This window comes from Toxotes jaculatrix, chromosome 4 (genome assembly GCF_017976425.1).
Source record: "Toxotes jaculatrix isolate fToxJac2 chromosome 4, fToxJac2.pri, whole genome shotgun sequence".
Lineage (NCBI taxonomy): Eukaryota > Metazoa > Chordata > Actinopteri > Toxotidae > Toxotes > Toxotes jaculatrix.
In genome coordinates this window covers 2,044,585-2,070,000 of record NC_054397.1, presented here as the reverse complement: position 1 = coordinate 2,070,000, position 25,416 = coordinate 2,044,585, and the positions used below count along the sequence as shown (strand labels likewise).

Here is a 25,416-nt window from a genome sequence, read left to right as displayed (position 1 = left end):
GTGAAAATCTCAATAAGACAGATTTTCATGGAAAATAAATTAAAGGGCATGAAATGTAATGAGAAGCAGAGGAACTCAGACTGAGACGGTGCAGTAATAACGAAGGAGAAGAGAAAATCTGAGCAAATAGAAGGAAAAAGGAATGAGAGCATGTTTTCCTCCATTTGTGTTATTATCCTGGTTTGGAGGCCATCAGTGTCTCCAGCTGAAGGTCGCCTCCAACCCATCCTCCCTCAGTGTGTGTTCTCTCTATAACCCTCACACACACTCAGTACATACAGCACTACTATGATCACATAAGCCCTGTGTGAGTGTGTGTACGTGTGTGTGTGTGTGTCTTTCTTTTGTCTCATCCAACATTTAAATCTCATAAGGAATTTACCCACGTGCCCCAGCGGGTCAAGAGGAGAATGAGAGAGAAGGGGGGCCGGCTAAAGAGGTTTAGTCAACCTGTCAACCTTTAAACCAACGGAAAGCAGCAGGAAAACACCCAAAACAACAGGAAATTTATAACAACAACCACTGGAGCTTTGGATTTATAGGCAATAATAAAACAATAATCAGCCGAGCACAGAGAGATAGAAGTGCAGGAAACAGAAGATTAAGATTCAGCGCTCAGTTTGGTTGGCAGCGTTGTCGATGACCTGCTGTGTCACCAAAACAAACTGCGTAAGGTTTTTTGTTTTTCTCTGGTTTGGAAACGTGAAAATGCGACTTTCCCTCCTGTTTCGCTGCCTCATCCTTCGCCTGCCCTGCATTCGTCTGAAAATCTTCTCCAGTGTGGAGGCGATGAGGAAATGATTCTTTTATTTACAAATTAAAAGTAAAAGTTAAAATTATTTTTACTTACATTATCTTCAAAATATACTTAAAGTACCAAAGTAAAAGCCCTCATTATGCAGAATGGCCCATTTCAAAATAATGTGTGTAATTTCTTCCCTTTAATGCTGCTGCTCATGAAGGTGGAGCTGATTTTAATGATTTTATATTCTTCCGGGCATCGTGTGAATTTCCCCCTGGGGATGAATTAAGTCTTAACCTGTTATGTTGTTATTTATTTGTAGTAGAAGTTATCAGGTAAATGTAGTGGTAAAAAAAGTATAAAATAAAAATACCTTAGTAAAAGTAAAAGTATCTCCGAGCTGCACTCAGGTGCAGCACTGGAGTAAATGTTACTTCTCACCTGTGGCAGCAGGGAATTATTGAATCTGTCGCCTCCAACTCTCTGTTTAGAGACGACAACACGTTTACAGGTGTTGCCACTGATGTGTATTTATGTTCGAGCTGTGAATACGGTGGCCCAGAGAGCCCAACTCACTGCCGCTTCAGAAAACACAAGCAAATTCATGACACAGCTTCTTCAGTTTGACAACACCTGCGCAGCAAATACACAAAAATACAGAAACAAAGTCAGTGGTTTAGTTTTAACATCGTGATCACACACCGTCGGCCCTGGAAACGTTTAGGTCGCTGGCTGTGCTACTCGCAGCACGTTTCTGTGTTTGGTTGTGTTGTGGTGTGTGTCTGCAGTGCTGCTGTTGTCAAACTGAAGAAGATGTTTTCCTATGTTGTGTTTTGTCTGTTTGCATGTGTGTTTGAAGTTGCAGCGTGTTGTCCAGTCACAAAAAGCTCCCCTTGTTTAACGCAGTAGCATTTACAGCATAAACCACAGCGATGGTTTGTAATGTCACTTTGGACAAAAGGCAAACGAATCTAATTCTGCATAACTTAATGTACAGAAACAGGAAAAGATGCAAATGAGAACACGTACATGTTGTGTTTTGTTGTACTGATAAACAAAATAAGGGATCATGGAAAGTAGGAAGCAACAAAACAAAGGTTCAGCCTGCTGAGTTCAGACTAAAGCACAGAGCTGTTGTCGGTCAACAGAGAGAGATGATTTAGAAAACAGTGGAGGTTTTCAGTACGATGATTGTCTTTTTCAAATAATTCCCTCTATAATTTCCCAAAGTTCGAGGTCACATATGTAAAAATTATTTCATAATTTTAGGCCATCCGAAATAAGATGCATCCATCTGAGGTTAAACACGATGGCAGCTGCTCCGGACGGCACACATCTGTCCGCTCAGCTCCACTCTGCCGGAAAAAAAAAAAAAAAAAAAAAAACACATTTATTTGATGCTTAGTGAAGAACCTCGTACCTCGCCTCTGGCTTTAATCACTGGCATTAAAAGCTTAAAAAAAAAAAAAAAAATCCACCCCACCCCTCCGCTGCTGTTTGGACAAGGGGGGGGGGGAGCTGGAGCTGAAAAGTCCCCTCGGTGTGTTAGGTGGCCAAGGTCCTGCCTGCACAAATTGGATTTTCTGCTCTCCAGTAGCTCAGCTGTTCACTAAGCATGATGTCACTCCTCTCTCTCTCTCTCTCTCTCTCTCTCTCTCTCTCTCTCTCTCTCTATCGCTCTCTCTGTCTCAGCCTTTTCCTCACCCCTCTCTCTCTCCCTCCCTCTCTCTCTCTCCCTCTCTCTCCATCTCTCCCTCTCTCTCTCTCCCTCTCTGGAGTTTTAATTCAAGTGAAATCTAGGTCAGGTGGCGACCAGATGAGATTGTTCAGCGCAGTAACGCTGCCTGATGCTTCTACTGCTCAAAAATCAAAACAAGTAGTGTGTTTGACGCAGCATGTGTGTGTGTGTGTATTAGTGTGTTAGTGTGTGTCAGGCTTGTGTGCATCTTTACTCGGTTGCGTGTGTGATGGCACAGTGAGTCACTGAATCTCATTAGACGTGTGTGTGTGTGTGTGTCTTTGTGTCAGTGTTACAGCTCAGTGTTCGCTGAATCCTTCGGACTGAATCAAAAATCGAATGATTAAAAACTGAAATGTTGCTGTTGGAGTTGTTTTGAGTGAATCTGTCTCCCGCTCAGCATCTGAGTTACACAACCTTTTTTTTTTTGCCCCGTACTTAAATTAGACTTTCTTCTAATTGCGGCCATTTTCTAAAGGTGATATTTTGTTTTTATACTGACCTGTAATTAATGGGCAGCAATGGCTGCCATGGAAAAATGGAAAAATGGCTGTAGGAGAGTTCATTAATTATCTTTCTTTACTTTTGTGTTTACTCTGTTAAAAACTTTGTATTGTACTGGCTCGTCTGCAGCACACGAAGCAGCATTTCATCTCATTTTCGCCCCATTTTTCTTTTCTCTTAGCAGAAGCACTCTCTGAACTGTTTTCACCACTGAAGGTTTTTTTTTTTTAACTGTAAACTGTAAAGGAAACAAGCATGAAATCAGTGGATCAATCCTTTTCATGAAAAGATCCTGGGACTGTTTTATGTGCTGAAAATGAATTTCCTTGTTTCAGTTCCAGATCTCGGATTAGTTATTGGGATGTTTCCAAATTCAAATTCTGGAAAAAAAACATTTGACGACTCCTCTTCTGAGTTTTTTTTTTATTAAATCGCTGACAGTGTTTGTTGCTCAGCTCAGCTCAGTTCATACAGTGTGAGAGACGTCAACATGCAAACTGATGATTTCAAGCCTCATTTTTAGAGAAGCAGACTTGTGACCAGAACATCGCTGATCTGAAGTTCTGGGAAAAATCTGAGTGCTCTCGCCTCCTTCAGAAGTCTGTTGTTTGGTCGTCCTGAGCACGGTGAGGTGAGTGGAGCCAGGGAGGACAGTGGACAGTGGACTGGGGACGTCCCCTTGAACATGATCTCTTTACGAGGTTACAAGACATGTCGTGTGCTAACTTGACATTTTTGACACCTGGTGACGCTAGATGAAAAACTCATGGAGTGTAAAAATGAAAAGTTCATCCTCTTATTAACTTTCACGAGGTCAGAGGTCAAGAGGTCAGTAAAATCATTTACAGTCATCTCCTGTGGAGCTGGTTTGATAAAAATCTGACTCAAGCAGCAGCAAATCTCTGAACTCCCTGAAGCTGCTTCACAGTAATAATATAATAACTCAAACAGTTAGCTCCTTAAATCAATTAGCAACTATAAATATATAACTAATATCATAACTTTGTTTGATGAGTCTGACAGCTGAAGACTCTGTCTCCCATTCAACTCTCAGAAACTTTAGGAACCACCAGCGAGCCTCCATTTTTAAGAATGAAGAGTTCTACTGTGATAATAAAGTATTATGAGGTGTTAAGGACACGATAGCTGATTGGTCATTGAGAGTTTTGTGCGTGAGGAGCAGAGCCACTGTGACACACTCTGTTTGTCTGTTGTACGAGTTGCTTGCTTCTGTAGTGCAGTTTATATTTTGTCCCAAACGAGACTCCGGTTAGAGCAGAGAGAGAGACTCGTTCTCTGAGGATGAGCTGCCCATTGGCCACATAATGATGCTGAAGCTGTGAATGCTGCAGGACACAGCTACACACACACACACACACACACACACACACACACACCGTCGACTTCAGCTCAACTAACAAGATTAGATGTCGGCCTTGTTTGCTTTCCATCCAAGCCCGGATGTTTCTCATTTGATTGAACGCCTCATTTGTGCCGTGGATGTTTTTCTTTTTTTCTTTTTTTTCTTTTTTTTTGCCCAGTAGAGCCATTATGCTTCACTCTCTTGAAAAAAATGGTAATTTAGATCATCAGATCCCCACCTCTCTTTGCAAAGAAGTTGATAGTAATTACCAGAGGAAGATCGGGCTCAGAGGCTGCATGTAAGGAGATAATGAAGCGGACAAAGGCCTCGGTTTCACAGCTTTTTGATGCTAACGAGGAGATTCAGCATGTGATTGTTGACTCGTGTGCCACCAAAGCAGAACTTTCCCACAGTGTTTCTTTCAGTGCTGAAGCTCAGCCGTGAGCCAGAACAGGCAGTCTTCACACAAAGCTTCCGGACGCCGCCGCCGCGATGAACTGGGATCAGCAGCCCGCGGGGCCCCCGAAACAATCGCTTCGTCTGCTCTGAGGCTAAAGAGCCCGCTGTGATTCGCTCTGAGAGCTTTTGTGGAAACATGTCTCTGTGAAACTGATGCACGCTATCCAGCGAAGGTGTAGGTATGAAAATAAAAGGGGTTTTAAAGGCTCAGTTCACCTAAATTACAACCAAATTCATTATCGTTACATCAGCTACGGTGCAGTTTAGAGTGTTTATGTTCACAGCACATTTTCCAAACGTAACAGCAGTTAATCGCTTTAGTTTCAGTCTGTGTTGGCAAACCTGTGTTTCTGACCTCACTAACTGAACTTACCTGAATTAAATGAAATCATATCACCTGAAGTTAAATTAGCTCCAGCTTTGTAGCACAATCCTAAACTTTGTGAAAGTGACATGGTTCTGTTCAGGCGACTTCCAGCTGTTGCGTTTTAAAGCGACACCTAAAAGTCATTTTAGTAAAGCACTTTCATAAAGTTCAACACAAGTTCAAAAGTGACAGCAACCTTAATGAGACTGGACATACTGTAGAATAACAGCAACACTGGCTTTGGAAGAAAATGTTATTTAATTTTTTTTGATATATGTCTTTCTTTTCTTTTCTTTTTTTTTTTTTTTTTGAGGTTTCCAAACAAAGTTCTGTACACCTGCAGGTTCCACGAAACATAAGTGAGAAGATATATGGTATTTTTGGTGAACTGACCCTTTAACAAAGACAGAATGGATGAGATATCAGCTAACGGCTCATCTGTTCCTGTGCTTCCCTTCATTCATCCCCAATACTAGGCATCATTAATGAAAGCAAATTACACGAGACATAATTATTTTCTATTGTTCGATTTTAACGAGTCGATTGAGGCTGGTCACTGGTTGCTATGCCAACTCTTGGGGGTAGCTAGTTAGTGATCTTCCCTGCTTTCTCCTGTTTGTACGACACGTGATGGGAGCTATAATAATTCCCACAAGGCTTTTCTGTTTCTGTGGGGACACCGAAGCTCTGCTGCGCTCACAAAACCGGGGAAGAACTCCCTCTTGGATGCCGTTGTTGTTTCCAAAAGGGAGTTGCTGTAAATTCTTGGAAGCATCTGGCTTAAACTCGCCAAAAATGGTGATTGATTGGCGTTTTTTAGGAGGGGTAACAGTGTCAGTGCCCCCCCCCCCCCCAAAAAAAAACCTTCAAGGCCAGAGAGACGGCCGTGTGTCACCCTGTTCAATCTGAAAGGACTCTGTTTCCCGTGAGCTGCGAATCGCTGCCCTTTGGAAATGACAGAGTCTCGAGTGCTTGTTAGGGACCATTGTGCGGTGAAGACAGACGGTCTTTAAAAGGCAAGGTCTCTGTCTCAGTAACAGTTTAAAAACCTTCTCGCTTCCTTTTACATTCTTCTGTGCCCTGGCCCTCAGCTCTTTTCATTCCCACTATGAATAATTTGTTCTTCATAGTGGGAAGAAATATGTTACCCCGCTCTCCAGGCATCACAAAACTGTTTGCAATTCAGTTCATTTCTTGTTTTATTTGTTGACTCTGTGGCATTCATTTCGCTCTTTTTTGCAACCTTGCAGCGTAATGAAAGCTCTTGACGGCGATGTGGAGAGGAACATGCATTCGCCAAAGAAAGAATCTTTTTTTTTTATGTGGAAGGAGGGAAGGATGCAGGTTTATAATGTAAACGGAGTCGGATCAAAGGTCCAAAACTACTTCAAAACGTATAAGAATTAAATAACTTTCTTTAGAGCGCGAACAATGAAAGATGCGGCAGAGTGCGGGGCAGGTTTTCATAATTATTTACAGATGATGTGTCCGCGTGAGACTTCTGCAGAGGTCCTACAGTCACATTTCATTATTTGTTGATTATTTACCGCTTTGCTTTTTTTTTTTTTAAAGTCACAAAGTTCTTCACACAGCAAGGACATGAAAATACATCAGTAAGACAGAGCTCAGAGTCTGTCTGCACACGTTGACAGAAAACATCGAAAAAATAAAAAAGATTACGTGATGATGATGATGATGAGTTTCAGCCGTCGATTGATTGGTAACTTTTTGATAATGCTGGTACCATTTTGATGCCTTGGTTGTTTAAGCTTGGTCCCTGCTGTCCCACTGCGTGGCCTCTCAAACAACACGTCAAACCAAAGTTCGAGTGGCTCAAAAATCGAACAGGGTCCTGACGGGCTTCATGTTTTACACAGAGAAACCAGATTATTGTAACAACAACAACACAAAAAATATTCTGATACTCTGATGAGCGATGTTTAATCTGGATGTGATTTGCTTGATTTTCACCACTGCTGCAGTTGCTTGGTCGACACGTCGATCACCAGCCGTCACGTTGTTTTCAGACTTGTTTTTCTCAGTTCGAACCTTAACTTGAAGAATAACTGATGCTGGATCCGCTGCTCTGTTCCGATTTACACCTCACGCCGGTCACATGTCGTACGGCTCGTTTCGGTGTACAGTCTGTGTGAAGTGAAGTTTTTTCCCTATAAACCGAAAACTCATGAAATTGCTTTGAGCAGTAGCATCTGTTTCTCAGTTGTCTGATGAGTCTGCCATGTGGCGAAACGTAGCAGGTGTGAGGATGTAAAAATAGCAGAAAATGACGACCAAATGGATCGACTGTACACGCGAGGAACTGAAATCTGTTCTTGGGGGTGAACTTGGATATTTTTTCTCGTTAAACTTGTCCCTGCCACTCGTTGGCAGGTAAACCATGGAAGTTAATTTCATGTCAGTTTGTTCTTGGAGCTCAGAGGCAGATGGTTGAGAACTGCTGGTCCAGATGGCGCCGGTGTACCTTGACTCACCGCAGACCCCGGCTCTGTGGTCTAGAATCAGTCAGGAGCATCACTTGGCTTGAAATCAGCCGGACCAAAAGAAACCAGGACGTCATTTAACTCTGTGTCGTTCTCATCTTTTTCTTTGTTTTTAACTTTCGTGATGTTTTCGCGTTCAAACATCCTCTCTCCCGTCCCCAAGAATCAAGGCCTGTAAAGAAAAGTCACAGACTCAGTTGTAGCTCTGTTGCTGGACAGATGCTCGGTGGCCGGTCGTTCTGCGAAGATTTTTGGTGGCAGAATGGATTCAAAACAAATCACATTTCCACTCCCTTTATCTTTAAATGAGCGTGATGGACGTATCTGTGCTCCACAACAGTTAAGAAACAGTGAAGAACAGTTAAGTTTGTGCAGATGATGATCAGTTTTCAGTTTATTTTATCATGCTTTTATCATTCACTAATGTGAATTTCATAGAAATAAAACAGGTTTTCTTTTTTCTCCCAGAGATGATGATACATTTCAAATCTAATTTATAAAATGTAAAAGAAACCAGGACAGTAAGCAGCATTGAATGGGGCGTCAGCCTGAAGTCTGCTGTTTTTGGATTGTTTTTTTCTTGCACTGGATTCAGATAAAATCCTCAGTTTGAGCAAAATGCACCTCAACATACCTGGAAAATGATTTGTGAGCATCCCAGTGCTGTTGTTTGTTAAAGTTGTGTTTTCACCTCAACAAACAAAACACTTCAGAGGTGAAATAAACTGAAGGGTGTGAAGACACCTGACACTTTCCAGCTCATCCAGGTTCAGAGTCGGACCGACTCAGCCTTTCCAGCCTGTTCCCAGGTCTTTTGCTCCATCACACCCCTGTTGTTTATCACTTTAGCAGCAAAGTTAATTGGCAGAAAATAAAAGAATACACCAATTACCACTCCCATTCCTTAATACCTCAGTAATCACCACCATCCAACCCGCCTCCCCCACCAACACATCACTCCTTCATTTGCACAAACACACAAACTCCCCCCATCTTTCCTTTAATTGTTTTTAATTTGTTTCTCGTTAGCACTTTCATATCCCTGCACCTCCTTCCCTTCTCGCTTTCTTCTTCGTCTAAGAGAGAACATGCAAAAGCAGAAGAGGGGGAATTAGAGGAGAGGAGAGAGGAGGGGTCGTATGTTTGTGTTGGAGGGCAAATGAATGAAGCAGAGGAAGCAAAAGGTAAAAGTGAAGGGCCTGTGCTGAAAGGTAGTACTTTGAAAAATGTCCAGGTGCCGTCACCAGGAGCGGAGATCGGAGGGGAAAGGAAACACAGGCACCATCAGCGTCCTCCTTCCTGCTCTCCACCACATAATGAAATAATTAGATAATTAGACAAGTAATTGGACTGATTCTTTTTTTTCTTTCCTCCTGCTGTGACGTCTGCTTGGCTGCAGAAATGAGCAAAGCAAAAACAGATAAAGGGGGAACAGCAGGTTTAAGAGCAGCGCCACATCCAAGCCTCCCCCGGTGCATTATGGGGAAACAGGGACCCAAATTTGCCTTGACCAATTGTTTGCATTTTTCAGAATTAGCCCTGTGTATACCCCCTGTGTGTGTGTGTGTGTGTGTGTGTGCAGTGGGAGAGGAGAGCGATTCCCTGCACACATGCAGTCATCCATTGTGCCACTGCTTGATGTTAGGGGGTGATTAGTCAACCAATCAGAGAGCTCGACCTAGTTTTTTTTTTTCCTTCTTCCCTTCCTGGAGCCATGAGCATGTTCAAATGTTAAAAGTGTGACTGGCTCCACCAAAGAAACATAATGTAAAATCTCCAAATGCACAGTTTGATGTGCGGTATGATGGTGTGTACTCCCGGGTTGATTCATCTTCCTATAACACCCGATTTTTGATTGCTTTTACAGTGTTTCTGCTGCGTTAACAAGCGCGTGTGTGTGTGTGTGTGTGTGTGTGTGTGTGTGAGATGGTGTGTGTGATGGTGGTGTGTTAGTCACAGAAATAGCTGCCAGCGCACATCAGCCTCCTTTGAGCTCATCACCGGATACTTCAGAGAGAGAGAGAGAGAGATGAGATGAGATTAGGGATTTGGTTTGCCGAGAAGCCGTCAGATTGAATCGACACACCGCGTTTAGGCTGTGTGTGAGTTTTCGTGTGTGCGTTTTCGTATGTGTGTGTGTGTTTCCTGCAGTTTGTTTGACTCTCCGTGTTTTACCACGCCTTTGGCCAATCACACACATATTTGCTTTATTCATTTCCCTCCTCATTCCCCAGGACACACACCCACACATACACACACACATGCATGCATATACATGTAAATGCATATATACACAGCACGCATTATACCAGAGGTGGCTGTGACTCAAGCTTTTATATTTGTATTTGTTCTCTGACGCACACAAAAATGGCTCAACAGTTCCACTGAAGTTTGTTTTCCTGCAGAGAAAAAAAGGATTTCGTTGATCTTTCCTCCGCTGCGATGTTTGTGAATCACTCGCTCTCCGACTGCGCCGTGGGTCTTTGTATTACAGCACTCAAAACATTTCACTTGTGTAAATGATGCCTGACTTTCTAAGAATTTGAACTTAGTTTGCAAAAACACACCCAGAAGTGGTTTTATTATGAGTATCTGTTGTTTTTTTATGGTTTGAGGTAAAGTAAATGAATCGATTATCTGAGATTCTGATACTGTCCTGCTCTGTTCTTGATAGAAACTTTAATAGAAGTTCAAAATTTGTTTTAATAATAGAATCTAATAATCTGCACAAAAACACATAGTGATAGGGAATCATGGGACACCTGCTAGATGAATTTGATTTATGTTAGTGAAGAAGGTTGTGTGTCCTCCGCAGCCTTGAAATCAGACCCTCTTCTGTCTCTTCTGAGGCACCAAGGTCGAACTGAACTTTATTTCTTTCCAGCTGTCAGACAGATGTCATCCAGTCAAACCAGACAGCCGGTCCCTGGGGCGACATCTGAGAACATTGTCGCGAAACCTGGCGTGAAAGAGAACAGTCACCCAGTGAAAGGAGGGAAGCTCCAGGCGGAGCTTCGCTTCAACTGCCAACGCCAAAAAAACGTACAGGCTTCTGAAAAGAGACAGAAAACACAGAAATATCTGGTGCTGTAACACGGAGCACGGAGAGTCTTAGGGTTTATTAGTTCCTGGTTTAGTGGCTGTTTTCCAAGTTCCTACGTCAGTTATTGTGCAAAGTATGTGAACTTTGACTCGTGTTCCACTGATTGAAATTCAACTTGTGAAAATCCAGTATTCTAACAAGTCCAGAGGCCAGGAAGAGACTGAATAAAGGTTTGTTTGAAGGTAGATTAAGTCATCAGGGCAGGCGATTCTTATTCAAGGTTACTTCTCAGCACGGTCCTTTATGGCTTGATGTTCTATACTTTGTGTCGGTTCGAGGTTTTGCTCTGTCTGTGATAACTACACCTTTTAAAATATACATAAACTGTTGAATGAACTTTAAGATGTTAGAACTCACACAAAATATGATGTTACTGAATACAAATATGTGTTTATTAGTTAAGTTTCCACTGAAAATGCAGCAGGACGCTTTAAATGTAGCTTTAAATCTGGGTTCATGTAAGTCTGGTTTATATTAGACTGCATTAGGTAAAGTCACAATACTGTTTTGTTGCATGTTGGCAAACAGCTGCACTTTTGGCATCTTTTAGGAGCCGTGTTTCTGAACACATGACAGATATAACTGTGTATTATCCTCTGATCCAACGACAAAAAAAATCTGTGAAATGATAAATGCCCAAATCTTCATATTTGTATCATGAGCATGAACAGCAGACACGGCAGGACTCTTCTTCCTCCTTCGGCCGATGCGTCAAAATAGCCGCCCTAATAATGACGACCATGGAAAAGGACCATACTCATCATTCTCTGCATTAAACATTCTGTCCCTGTGAGTTGAATCCATGAGTGGAAAAAATAGATTTGCCTGCCAGTAAATTTCTGTTTTAGTGTTTCCTGTTGCTGACTTGTCATGTGACGCCCCCCCCCCCCCACGTCATTCCAAACCCTGAGCCTCCTCGCCGTGTCCCTCGCTGTCACCCGTGTGGATTAGATGTTTTGCTGTGCGGAGGTTATAATGAGGGTCAAAATACAAATAAGTACACTGAATTTTTTATTTATTTATTTATCTATTTTTCAGATGAATTTTTTCAGGTCTTCATAAAACTTGCATTTAAAAAAAGTCTCTAGTAAATATAAATGCTAAGTTATTCAGCAGCCGAACGAAGCACCTGCACTAATCGCTTCAGTGGTTTTGGTTCAGTCATGGAACATGTGTTGTTTTTTTTTTGTTTTGTGTGTAGTTCCTCTAACTGGCTCACTTTTGTGTTTTGTGGTCAGGCGTCGTCGCTGTCGTTCGCTGCTCGTGGTAACCCCTCTGTGAGGTTGTGTTCAGTGCTGCCTGGAACACGCTTGTGAGGCTGGTTGTGTTCCCGTTTGCTGGGTTTGTTGTGATTTGTGTGTTCCGTGATGCCGCTCTATCAGCGCACACACCGAAGGCACATCCCAGGCTGCGTCTCACCGTTTCACACTGGTTCTTCAGTCAGTGTAGGGGACGTTCCACGCAGGAACGCACCTCTAAGGGTTCCACGTGTTTGTCTCAGGCCTTTGGCTAACATAGTAAACTGGCTACAGGAAGCCCAGGGCTAGCTTAGCCTCATTTCACGTGTGTATTTAATAATCATTAAAAATCAGTTGCTTTTTTTTTAACATATTGAAAATATCCACTGCACATAAAGAGTACATCATCTGACTCATTCATTCATACTTCAGCTGATTGGTCCAGCTGACTGGTAACATCCAATCATACTGGTGCAGCTGTACAGGGCCGTCCTTACACGCTGCCTGTTACGGCCCCATCCTGCTGCAGCTCCGTCCCAGTTCCTCCTCCTGCCTAAGCTTCTGGTGTTGTTTACACCTGAGTGGACCACAGGAGTTCCAGTGCTCTTCCTTTGCTCCTGACTCATATCGATGGTAACCCTGAGTTTCCACGTGCAGCCCGTCGGGTCGGGGCGTCAGGGTCTGAGAATTTTAATGTAAAGACCACCAACTGTGTCAGGTCTGAGGTGTGAAGCTAACGTGGCTTGTTGATCCTCCCCACCTCCCCGCTGCATGCTGTCTCACTTCCTCTTCCCTTAAGCCCAGACCCCTGTTAGGGTTAATTAGGTATTGATTTGATCAGGGCCAGGCGAGGGGCCCTGTTCTAAGGGCTTTGGTCATGCTAAATTATTAATGCTCATGCAGCACTATATATAGCTTAGGTCCGGTGGTCAGAAGAAAGCCAAACGTAGGCTCCATGTTCCTCTCCCACTGCCTCTCCCCTCCCTGTCCGTTCTCAGATTGATTGCTCTGCTTCCTTCAGTGTCGGGTTCCTCTCCATGGCTGGTGGAAATGAGAGAGATGCTGCTTCTTCACTCGCTTGCACGTATATGTGTGTGTGTGTGCTTTGATTTGACAAGCATGCCTTGAATGAATTTTTGAGCAGCTCAGTTGCTCTCAACAGACAGCAAAGCGGCGGAGCAGCAGCACTGGGAGTGTTGTAGGATTTCCCTGTTGCCGTGTCCACACTGAGGAAGATGAATCCAGCGTTTCGTGGCGATCTTTGAAAAGTTCCTCGCCACGAAACGCTGCTCGTCTTTCTCCTATATATCCTCCTCCTGTATCATATCGATGGTATCCAGTGACCACTGTCAGTCGCACCCCCCCACAGTCAGGTCTTCGCTCAGTATTCTCTGTCTTTCCGCCCGACTCTTTATATCTTCGTGTTTCGGCCCTTTTAAGACTTCGATGTTACATGTCTCTTGTAACTCTGGAAATCTTGTTTAAATGTCTTTACTGGCCGGAAACTGGAAGCGTTTCACCCACGACTCACAATCAGTTTCTTAAATTCTGTTGAGTAAACAGAACAGTTCAGTTAAGTCATATTAACTTAGTTAACGTAAGCTGCCTATACGTGGAAAGAACAAAAAAACAAGTTTACTCAACATTTGTATTTAGTATCAAGCTAACAAAAATTAAATGAAATTCAACTGCATTTTAAGTAAAGAAGAGAGTTTACTTTCCTTTTTCACAGCAGTCAGCTTCCTAGTTTTATCCATCTACACTGAGATTGTGCTCTATGGAGAACATGTGTTCCTCAGTATCTTCTCATTATTTGTATTTCTCATGAATCTGGGATCTTGGATATTTGGGGTGTCCGCAATTCATAACATATACATTCATAACATATACATTCATAACATATACATTCATAACATAACGTGTGTCATATCAGAAAATCCTAATATACAAATAATATTTCAGCTTTAAATGAAACTAAACAGTTGTGAGATGAATCATGGGCTTAAATAATGAATAATGAATATATGTGCAGCAGTTTCTCCCTCAGTGAGGTTTCATTGTGCCGTTCATGTGTTCACCACGTTACAGTTTGCTGTTTGTCCTTTCTGTTACAGATGTGGATTAGCCCAGTGTCTTGTGATTCCCCTCCACGCATGTATTTGTGTGTGTTTTTGTGTGCGGGGCCTCTGAGTTTGTGTCACGCCGCTCTCGGCTGTGCTGCTGGACTCTGTGAAGTGAAACGAAGTGACACAGTGGAGTTTCCAGAGATTGGGGACAGCTGTGTTTGTGCGTGAATCTATATTCACGTGCATTTTTTTGTGTGTGTGTGTGTAACACACTGACACAATCCCAGATGCCATAATATATGTGTGTGTATTTGTGTGTGTGTGTGTGTGAGTGTGTGTGTGTGTGTGTGTGTGGTCTCTCTCTCCACCATGTCATGTGTGAATGCTTTTGGGCCCAGAGTGCGTTCACTAACTGACCTACATTTCCGGAGCTTTTTGCCTGTGGCTCAGGAGACTTTGTTGCTGTTATCTCATCCAGCCAATCGCGTCCCCTAATCTCATTTGTCCAATCACATCCTCCATCTCATCTGTCCAATCGCAGCTTCGGCCTCGCGGGGTAGTCATCCTCGGATTTCCGCTGGCCACTGTTTCGATGCATTTGTTGACCGACTGTCCCTTTAAATATGAAAGCGCTCTCCATCCTGTGGCCCAAATAGCACGAGGCCTGTGCAACTTTGACTTCCAGTGCTGGTTCCTCACGCTGCAGCGCTGCAACCCTAATTACCCCCCCTCCCCAACTTGAAAGCAGAGCTGTATTTCTGTGCATATTGGCAGCTGGGGAGGAAGAACAAATTGAAGCTTTTGAAAATTCTTTGAAGCTTCCGTTTTTTTGTTATCAAAGCTGCCTTTGTAGGCCACATGAATTTTGCATGTGCAGGTTTAAGGGAACTTTGTGATGTGCCAGTGTGTGTGTGTGGGTGGTTCCTTTCACCGTATGCAGCACTGTACTAATTTGAGAAACGAGGAAGGAGCAGGACGAAGTGATGGGTTTAATCAGCGGCCGATGAACTCTCTCTCACTCCGGCTGAATTAAGCTTTAAACCATGATACGAAATTCACCTGTAAAATCCCAGTTTATGCATTTTGCACATTTGCAACTTGACATTGAAAGTTTGACCAGCACTGGATTAAAAATTATCCAGTGGTGGTTTGTATGATTTGGTTCCGAGGACATTGCTCTGGTTTTTGAAAGAATCTTCTCCATCGTCTCGTTTGGAAGAAGTTGACTTTGGCAGCTGTTTGCCAGGCCCTGTGTGTGTGTGTGTGTGTGTGTGTGTGTGTGTGTGTGTGTGTGTGTGTGTGTGTGTGTGTGTGTGTGTGTGTGTGTGTGTGTGTGTGGATCGTTGGACTATGGTTCCCACCCTGTTCATCTGATGCAGATGTAAACCTCCTCGTATTAAAGCTGAAAGTCGGCACTTTGACCTCGGTCACTGTTTCAAACCGGTGAGACCAGAGGGTTGGTGCAGCAGGAGCTGCAGTGAAGCTGCTGCCGCCGTGAGGTCGGCTGTAATGGGTTTATAACTGAGAAATAAATTTCCATGCAGGCTGTGGTTTATCAAGCTGGTTTTATTCCTGCAATGTAAAGTATGTGGCCCTAGATGTTCACCCTCTACACTGAGATAAGTGGCTACACTTGAACTATGTGTGTGTGCGTGTGTGTGTGTGTGTGTGTACGTGCGTGTGTGCTCTGTTAACCTTACCTTTCATGCTAAAAACGCACACACATTCATTCACACACGTACACACTCGTCTTTGTCTCTGTTTCTTTCTGTCTGCCTCCATTTCCATTTAATGGAGGACGAGGTGGGGGGTGGAGGGGGGATGGGACGGTGGTGGTGGGGGTGGGGGGGGGTCAGGTTGAAAATTGCGATATGTATTTATGTTTCTCTGTATGCAGTTGCCAAGCAACAGCAGAACGAGGGTATTTACAGTTAATAAAAAGTGAGCGACATTAGCTCGGTGTATTAGAGGTAAAGCTCTCATTTGCTTTAAGATCTGGGAAGAAAGATGAATGTGTGTGTGTGTGTGTGTGTGTGTGTGTGTGTGTGTGTGTTAGTGTGTGTGTGTGTGTGTGTGTGTGTGTGTGTGTGTGGGTGTGTGTGTGGGTGTGTGTGAGAGAAAGTCCTTTGTGCATAGTGACTAATAAATGCTTCCACACCCTGTCTGTATAGGCGTGTGTGTGCGTGTGTGTGTGTATGTGCATCTGTTGTGTGTATATGCATAATAATCGCTCAGCCCAACCTTGTCTTTGTAGATATTTCGGTGTGTGTCTGTTTCTGTGTGTTTTGTGCCTTTGCATTAGCATTAGCCTTGTCTATTGTCTATGTGTGTGTGTGTTACTGTGATTTTTGTGCTCTCACATCATTGTCTGTGTGTGTGTGTGCTTGTGTGTGCCTAAAATGAGCTTCCATGCCATTGTCCAAAAACATGAATATAAAAACACATTAAACTCACCAGGATTTGAGATTACAAACTGCTTTGTGCAGCTATTTTTAAGGTTTTCTGCTTTTGTTGCTGCTGGGCGAGAGCGGTGCATCAGCAAAACATGGCCTACAGGGAAAAAAAAATAATTGTCATTTATGTTCCTTACCCTTCAAAAGATAAAACAATGCTTCAAAATTCCTTTAAAATGAATTCCTCGTCTAAATATTCTGAAAAACAGCACTGGAATTATTTTATGCTGTGACAGTTTTTCTTTTTTTTCCCCCCAGATTTTGTTCTTCATAGTATTTTAGCTGTTGTCATATTTGGTCTTTTGATGGTAAACATGTCACCTTGCATTAACATCACATCTCTTCTGTCTTCCACAGGCTTTGAAAGCATCTTGGAAGGCTTGTTTGGGCCGGGACTAGTCAAAGATATCACCTTTTTCCAAGGTAAACATGCTCAGACACACAAACAAATATACCATGTGTAAAAATAAAAAAAATACAATACAATACTAATTCATAGTAAGGAAATAATTTAATAATATACGCATATTATATTATTTCATTTTGCCAAATAGAAAACAGAACATCAGTTCGTACATTGAACATCTTCAAGTAACCTTTCTTTCAAAACAGAATTACAAGGTGATTTGCAGTTAATGGAACAGTAATGACTGGAAGCTGTGAGGAGGAATTAAGTGAAAGAAACAAATCAATAAACAAATCAATTAAATGAGAAACAGTATTGTTTTTTGTAGTGTTGTTTACACGGACTGAAATGATTTTGATAGTTTTTGCCGTCTTGACTGTGTGTACTTTTTTTTGTAACTCTTAATCCACCTTATTGTTTACTCAGAGTGAACGCGGCTGTACGGATGTTAATTAAATATAAAATGACGATGAGAAAAACAGCATCTATTGATCTGTGTTATATATTATATCATTTATTTCCATGCCAACCGAGTTGACACTATTGCCCAAAAGCTACTTAGAATAAACAGCAGTGTTTAATTTATGCCAAACCCAGGTTGGTTAAACCAAAAAAAAAAAAAAGAAAAAAAACCTGGACCAGCTGAAGCGGATGGAACTGGTTTCTTACTGGTCTTTACCAGGCAGAGATGGTCTGAGGTCTGATTCTTGATAAGCTGGGAAATGACAAAACACTGAATGAATGAAAAGTGACCAAAAAGCAGCTGCTAAAACAGCATTCACATTCAGACCATGACCAGGAGAAACTGGTCTCCAGTATAACCAGTCCATCTGGTCTGGTGTTGTCTTTTCTTAACAAAGGTGGAAGCTGAGATCAGCTGATGTTACAGATCAGCAACATAACGCAGATGTCTCTGAAGTTTAGTTTCTGCTTCCCGTGCCACTCGTTCATGTGTAGGTCATTTTGTAATGCACAGTGCTCGTGATAAAGAACAGTGTGTGTTCTTATTATCTGTGTTAATAGTGTGTGTTAGTGTGTGTGTGTTATTTGGGCAGCGCGGAGCCCAGAGCCTGTGCAGGATGTGCAGTTTGCTCTCGCGAACCAGAAAATACGGCTGAATTCACCAAAACATGTCATGTGACTCGCTGCCTCTCGGGGAGTTTTACTGCTCTGAGTGACACGAATCAAATATAGATGCCATGAGAGCGAAGCCAGTGACGACCCATCTCACCGAAACACACACATCCCCCCCCCCCCCACCCCTCTCTTTCTCTCTCTCTCTCTCTCTCTCTCTCCTCCCATCTCAGAGAAACGAGGTCAACATGGAGTCCTGGAGTCATGTGACCCCCTCCCCCATCAACTTAAGGCATTTTTAGAATATTTCTAATATTTTCACTCATGCATTACACACACACACACACACACACCAAGTAAAGCAGCCATACGTGGTCCTGCAGACAGTGAAGTCTGTGCGCGTCACATTTGTACACATGCACACAAACACACACACGATCAAGCCACAGCGTTAAAGTGACACATTCACACGTTCACATGAAAACACATCAGCAGCGTTTCATAAAGGATTTTCCTTCACGACGCACTCATCCTTCTCTACATCAGTGAATAGTGATTTTCTATATTTCCCAGGATTCCAGTGGCACTCCACTCGAGAGAAGGGGCACATGCTTGTTGCCTTTGCTGCAGTCGGTCAGTCCTCATCAGGCTGCAGAGCCTGAAAATCGTCATGTGACAATGTTGTGTTTATATAGACATGTTTGAGATTGCAAACACGTTGTGTGCGTTGGTTTTCCATCGGTCGTTGAACCCTGTTTCTCTGAAATCTTCAATCTTTTCTTCAGGTTACCACCGTTAAACACGTCCCAGTCAAACTGTCCACAGTGAACCAACAACATCGAACGACAAAACGGAGCCAGAAATGTTTGGTTCAGTTTTTTTAACTTTGTTCTCTTCCTCTTAACTACACACACACACATTAATCATTTCACTTTTCATGCACAAGCCCACATACAAGAACTGTGGAGAAACCTCAGATACTGTCGGGTTTGTGCAGCAGAGATATGAGTTAAACAGGTTTGTGTGAATCTCAAACGAGGAAAATGTTTCTCGTTTACTTCGTGTTTAAGAGACGAGGTCGCTGCAGGAACAGTAACCTGATTAATTAAGTGCATGTAAACACACTGACAGTCGAGCAGGAACACAGGCACTTAAAGATTCATGCAAACAGTGTCAATGTCTTCCTCAAGCTCACAAAGCCGCACACACACACACACACACACACACAGAAACTTGACTACCGTGAGGGTGGGGGGTCACGTTAGCTGTGGGACTGAAGCTAATTGGCGCCTTCCCAGGGATATTGTAAGTGGCACAGCCGCAGGGTTCAAGCACAGCTCACCTTTGACCTTTTCATTACAGCTACAGGAAGAGATAGAACGAGGGACAGAGAGAGTAATAGACTGTCCATTTATCTGTTACATGTCTCACAGGAATGTGAAAGCAAAGTGGACTGTGATTGGAAGAGTCACAGATGTGATCTGTGATGCACACAAAGGAAAAGAAAGCCATTCGGGTAGAAAAGTAACACACTGCACGACCCAGCAGACCCTGCGTGCTTCCCCGCGTGGTTTGTAATAATTGCAAAAGACGTCAGTTCTCTTAAAGGCGTATGAGTAAGCGTTAATAGCAGCTAATAACGTGGTTTAAATTCTCAGCTTGCTTCAGAGGGCGTGGTCAGTGGTGCAACAGACTCCAAACTTTCACCCAGAATGTGCAGTTAAACACACACACAACACACAGATTTAGATTTTTGGATGCATTTCTTGAACCGTTCCCAGCAGCCATTGATTTCCACTGATTTCCATGTGATGTGAAAATCAATTCCCAGGTTCTTGAAACTTCGTTGGGCTGTGTAATCCATCACGGTCCCAGTCGTGACAGATTACAATTCAACGTCACATCAACATGTCGTTTTTTGTGTCTTTCTGAACTAGAAAAGACCATCGGCCAGTTTATCGTTATGGTATCAGGTAATTTAGGTCTGTGTTTTTATTTTTGCCAAGGATTGTAAATTTGCTTTCCTCTGAAAATGGCTAATCAGGCAACGAGGAAAAGAACCAATCAGGGTTTTACCTTTCAAATGGCTTAATGAAAACTCCTGGTTAACAGTCAAACACAGGCTTTGTTGACCTCATCAACAACCACATTTATAGGGTTTTGATATCCTGAATCACAGCGGGTCTCCAGTGTGAACAAAGCTGTTAAAATGAATTTTTTTTTCTTCAGATTTTCACAGTTTAATATCAGGTGAAGGACGATGAGAATGTAACCCACCATCCTCAGGCCTGATGAAACACTTTAAACTCAGCTGCAGCTTCTTTTCTTAGCTGCTGAAAAGGTGACATTTAGGAGATACGAGGTTCTGGTCTGACATATACTGTATGTTCACAGTATATTGTGACCATATTGATTTTGTTCTTGTGTTTCTGTGTTCTCTCTCTTTCTCTCTCTCTCTCTGTGGAGCTGACTCGGCCTTCTCACCTCCCCCCATCACCCCCCCTCGTCTGTAACTCTTTCTTTTTCTCCTCTCTTTCACTGCATCTCTCTCTCTCTCTCTCTCTCTCTCTCTCTCTCTCTCTCTCTCTCTCTCTCTCTCTCTGTATGTCTCTGTCACTCTGTGCTGATGTGGTTTCAGACTGAACTAAGAGTTTTTAAAGGAAGCGTAGCACCATGGCAACAGGCTCAGCTGTAACCAAGTCGACAGCAGCATCTCTCTCTCTCTCTCTCTCCCTCTCTCTCGCTCAGATAAGAGGGTGATATATCAGTAAAGTACATTTACATTTTGAAGGATGAAGACACACACACACGTGTAAAACCTGTGTATCTGCACAACACAATAACCTGAACTGATTCTCAGTGAACCTGAACTGACAGTTGCCGTCATCTAAATCAATGATAAACCCACAAGCACAGGAATATTGATATGAGCAGCCATTGATCAGTTATAGTTGCTGAGCTCATTAATTGTTTTAATTACGAATGAATCAGCTGTTCGTGATTTAACACTTTAACGTGATAACACTTTCTAAAACTAAAACATTCTTCTTAATTAAATCTTTTTTTTTTTTTGTTCTCCACGCTGTCTGTGATGCTTTGGCAACGTCAGATGGAGGAATTTGTTTTTGGACGCGGGCGTTGGATGAAGTTTTGGTCCCTGACCAATAACTTTTCAGCTAAAACCATGACGCAGTCTCCTTTACCCGAGACCTAACCTAAACAGAACCAACATGCATATTCATTTTCACTTAAAGAGAAAATCTAAACAAAAGGAGAATTCAAATGGATCCAAGATGGAGAAGAACTTTCTTCAGAGTTTCCAGAAACAAATCAATCAACTAACGATCACTTTCATTATTGATTAACCTGCAGACCAAGTGATCGATGAATCATTCGGTCTGTAAAAGTGCTTGTTGACATGATGAAATGTTGCTTTGTTCCAGCCTTCTGTTGACAAATTCTGTTTACAATGAAATAAAAGAGAAAAACAAACAGACAGACACAAACAGTTGCAAATTAATTTTCTGTCAATTGAATAAATTATTTTTAAATAATTATCCAGATGATTCAAGTAAATCATCAAGTTAGCTTTCAAACATGAGTCTACAGTGGGGTAAATTACCTTACAGAGAGGTAGATATAGAGAGGTAGATCAGTTTGATGATGTGCAGCTGACTGAGTATCAGGAGACAGGAGTAAATTTCTTCATCTACTGAACACATTCAACTGAATGCAGCCTTGGAAAAGGGATAATTACTCCTTTGCAAATAGGGCTTTAGGGCATGAATGCATGAATACATGAATACAGGCAAACAGACGGGTGACAAATTAAAGGAAAACCCTGAGTAAGTGGGTGGAGAAACACAACGAATGCAGAGACTGCCACACAGGTGCACTGCAATGGTACAATCGAGCGATTAACATCCTGTCCCACATGCTCTGTGGCATGTATGAAGATGCCGAGCAGGACCAGTTGATTCTGATTTTGTATAAAGATGGAAAGACAAAAAGATCGAAGCGACTTTGATGGAGGGTTGATTGTTGGGGCACAAAGACTGTTCAACTGATTAGCAGAAGAAGAACGACTCTTCAGGTGACTGAGAACGACAGAGCAGGACATGATCAGACCGGGTCAACACTCCAACAGTTGCATAGAGAGGGATGTTATAGTAGGACTGCAGAGATAAACCCCTCTTTACACAGAGACACTGGTGTACAGGGAAACAGTGACATGTTCAGATGAGTCATCTGTGCTTGAGGGCGTTTTCCTGGCAGGGTTTGGGTCCACTCGTCCCCTCAGAGGGAGGGGTCACTGCAAATCAATGCAAAGTTGTTGTGAGCGATCACCTTTATCCTGTGATGAAACATCCCTATCCTGATGGGAGTGGTTTCCTCCATCCATAGGGCAGCAGCGGGTCACTGAATAATCTGATGAGTGTGAAGATGATGTGAATCATGTGCTGTGGCCTTCACAGACACTAGATCTCAACTCAGTTGAACACCCACGGGAGACAGTTGTCTCCACCACCATCATCAAAACACCAAATGAGTGAATGTCTTTGGAAAGAACGGCGTTCATCCCTCCAGTAGAGTTCCTCAGACTGTTGTTTTTTCCTTTGCCATCCATCTGTATTTACACGTTCTCACACACACACAGCACTCATGCAGTGTTTGCCGTCTTCAGGCACCAATATACTCGAACAGAGTTTATCTGTCAATCACAGGTGTGGTTAATTTTTACGCAGCTTACTTGACATATGAAGTTAGTCATCGGTGTATTTTAATTATTGGCTGTAATTAAAAGTGAATCATTTGAATGTTCTCGTTGTGGTTTGTGGCCCCTGAGCTGTCAGTCTCTGCAGGCTCGTCTGGAGGTTTAATGAAAACAGAGAGTGTGCTGGGATTTCTCCGCTGATTGATCTACACCTCATTTACAGCTGCGTTCACGATCCTGCCTGTGTTTGGTGATTTAAACTGATTTAGCGTCACTGTCGAAAAACACACGTTGCAAACAAATTACAAAATTTGAATGTGGTAAAATGATAGAGCGTTCGAGCTGGGAGACACTGAGGATTATGGGAGCTGGAGTGTGGCGTGACTTGACCCTCTGCTTTCTGTCTCCCTCTGTGATCCAGACTGCGAGCCCGAGGAAGTGTCTGACTGGTCCTTCGACGAAAACTGTCTCTTCTGCTGCTTAAGACGCGAGAAAGTCAAGGTAGGAGACGTCATATTGTTTGGTCTGACTGCCAGACAAGATTCTGTGACTCTGAGTATAATTACACAGCTTTAATACCACGACTGTCAGAAACTGGCAGGTTGTGGCTTTCACCTCGCAGGATGAAGGTTTCTGGGCTGAGTTTTCACATTCTCCCCATGTTCACATGAGATTTCCTCGGCTCAAATAAAAGCATGTTAGGCATTAGCAGTGTCCCTGTTGTTTTGTCCCTGACCAGAGTCAAAAGTGTGGGTTTGGTTTCAGAAGTGGGGAGGGACACAACCAAGACAAACAACAACAAAAACGAAAATAACAAATCAATTTTAGGTCAACAAATTCCCTTAAAGATGATGATAAAGTATAACTTGAAGGAATAGTTTGACAGTTTGCTGAAGTGTATATATACACTACACAATTTGTTACTGAGAGTTAGATGAAGGGATTAATATCGTTCTCTTTATATGAAGCTACCGGCTTACAGTTAGCTTAGCATAGCATACAGGCTGGAACTCTGCTGCAAAACCAGATTAAATAAATACGAAATGACATGATAATTACTAAAATTAAAAGGTGCTGGTAGTTTGTTTTTTTTAAACCTTTGGACAGACACAGGCTTGTAGTGTTTATGTTAAGCTGATCTATCCCATGCTAGCCAAACTCAAGTTAGCATATTTCCCAAAATGTCAAATTACTCCATGAAACAAAATGTCAGGTTTACCATTAAACCACTGAAACAACATAATTAATTATTGGGTTTAAAATATGAACTGAACAGCACACTTTAATAATATAATAAATGAATTAATCTATCATAAAATATAGCATCCTTGAATAAAATCTATCGTGTGATAGATTAAAAGTTAGAAACCTTTCAATCTAATGCGGCATATTTTCAAAAACCAAGCAAAATGAAAATCAATCAGTGTGTTTCCGTTACATTTTTATGTCCAAGTTCTGAAGAAGAGAGATAAATGCTGTTTTCTGCATGTTACAGCACTTGAATTAATCTTGTGAATTAATGCCTTTGTCCACACATTTTGTGTTTTTGTGTGCCGCCATTTTGAGCTTTCTGTTGAAAGCTTTGTCTTTAGTGCTCCTCCTCCTCCTTCTCCTCCTCCTCCTGCATACTTGTTATTTGTGTTTTTCAACCATCATGGTCTTGACCCCAATTTAGCTTATGAAAGGAATGCTACATAATGATTTGGAGGTGAGTGTGTAAGTGTGTGTGTTTATGTGGAAGGAGGAGGAGGACGGTGACATGGGTGTAAATTAGTGAGACTCCCACAGCAGCAGCAGAGAGGCCGGTGCCTCCTCTCAGAGTTTCTCATCAGCTAAAAAGTGATCAGAGCAGAATAATAATGAGTTTATTGGATCAACTACTACTTAATGCACATGTACATATGCTCATGCATGCACACTGTTGTGCCTCAGTCTGTTTATTTTGCTGTAGACGAAGTATTCACGTGACGCAGCCACTCGTGGTTACAGACCTCCGCTCCACTGAAAAATAAAGAACAAAAAGCATGGGTGCATTTATGCTCAGTGGTCCCTGTTTGATTCCAGACGAGGGCCTTTGATGCTCGAAAACCACCTCTCTGTCACCACAGTGGCTGTTAGAAACACCCCAGGGTACATGTGGATGGGGAGACAAATTAATCCATTTAAAAACAAGAGAAAATACAAATGTCATTGTAGGAGGGAGGCAGAAATGAAAGAGGGATTGGAGTCGCTCACGCTCTGTTATTTAACATAGTGATCTTTTCACATGCTCTTAAATAAATTTGAGTAAAGGTAGTCGATGGAAACAAACACTGATTCACATTTTATTTTACAGAAATTTGCTTAAAAGCAAATGGAAGCAAAATTTCCATCTCAACTCAAGTCCACTTCAGTCGGAGCTTTTGACTATATTGCATGGTTTTCATCAGCAGAGGGAGTTTGCTCATGTGTCACATGACTTTCGATCTACTTTCCATTATCCTGAACATTTGTAGGGCTTTTTGTTCATGTTCGCTCTTCAGTTGTTCTCTTCAGTTCTTTGTGGTTGTGTCTGGTCTCTATTCCCTGGTTAATTTGTGGGTCTCCGGGTGAGTAAAGTGGTTTTGGGGATGTTTACCGTAAGTGTCTTTATTTTTGGAGTGTGACGGAACAAGGGAATGAGGGTGCAAACGAAGAAGGGAAGGAAGT

At 42.4% G+C, this 25,416-nt stretch overlaps 1 protein-coding gene across 1 annotated transcript in view; it reads left to right on the top strand.

The window, feature by feature from the left end:
* lcor (ligand dependent nuclear receptor corepressor) overlaps positions 1-25,416 on the top strand; it is a 67,332-nt gene that overhangs the window by 23,503 nt on the left and 18,413 nt on the right. The window contains exons 2-3 of the mRNA XM_041036444.1: positions 16,892-16,957; positions 23,150-23,229. Of these exons, the coding sequence (XP_040892378.1) occupies positions 16,892-16,957; positions 23,150-23,229 (146 nt within the window). The remainder of the gene's footprint in view (positions 1-16,891; positions 16,958-23,149; positions 23,230-25,416) is intronic.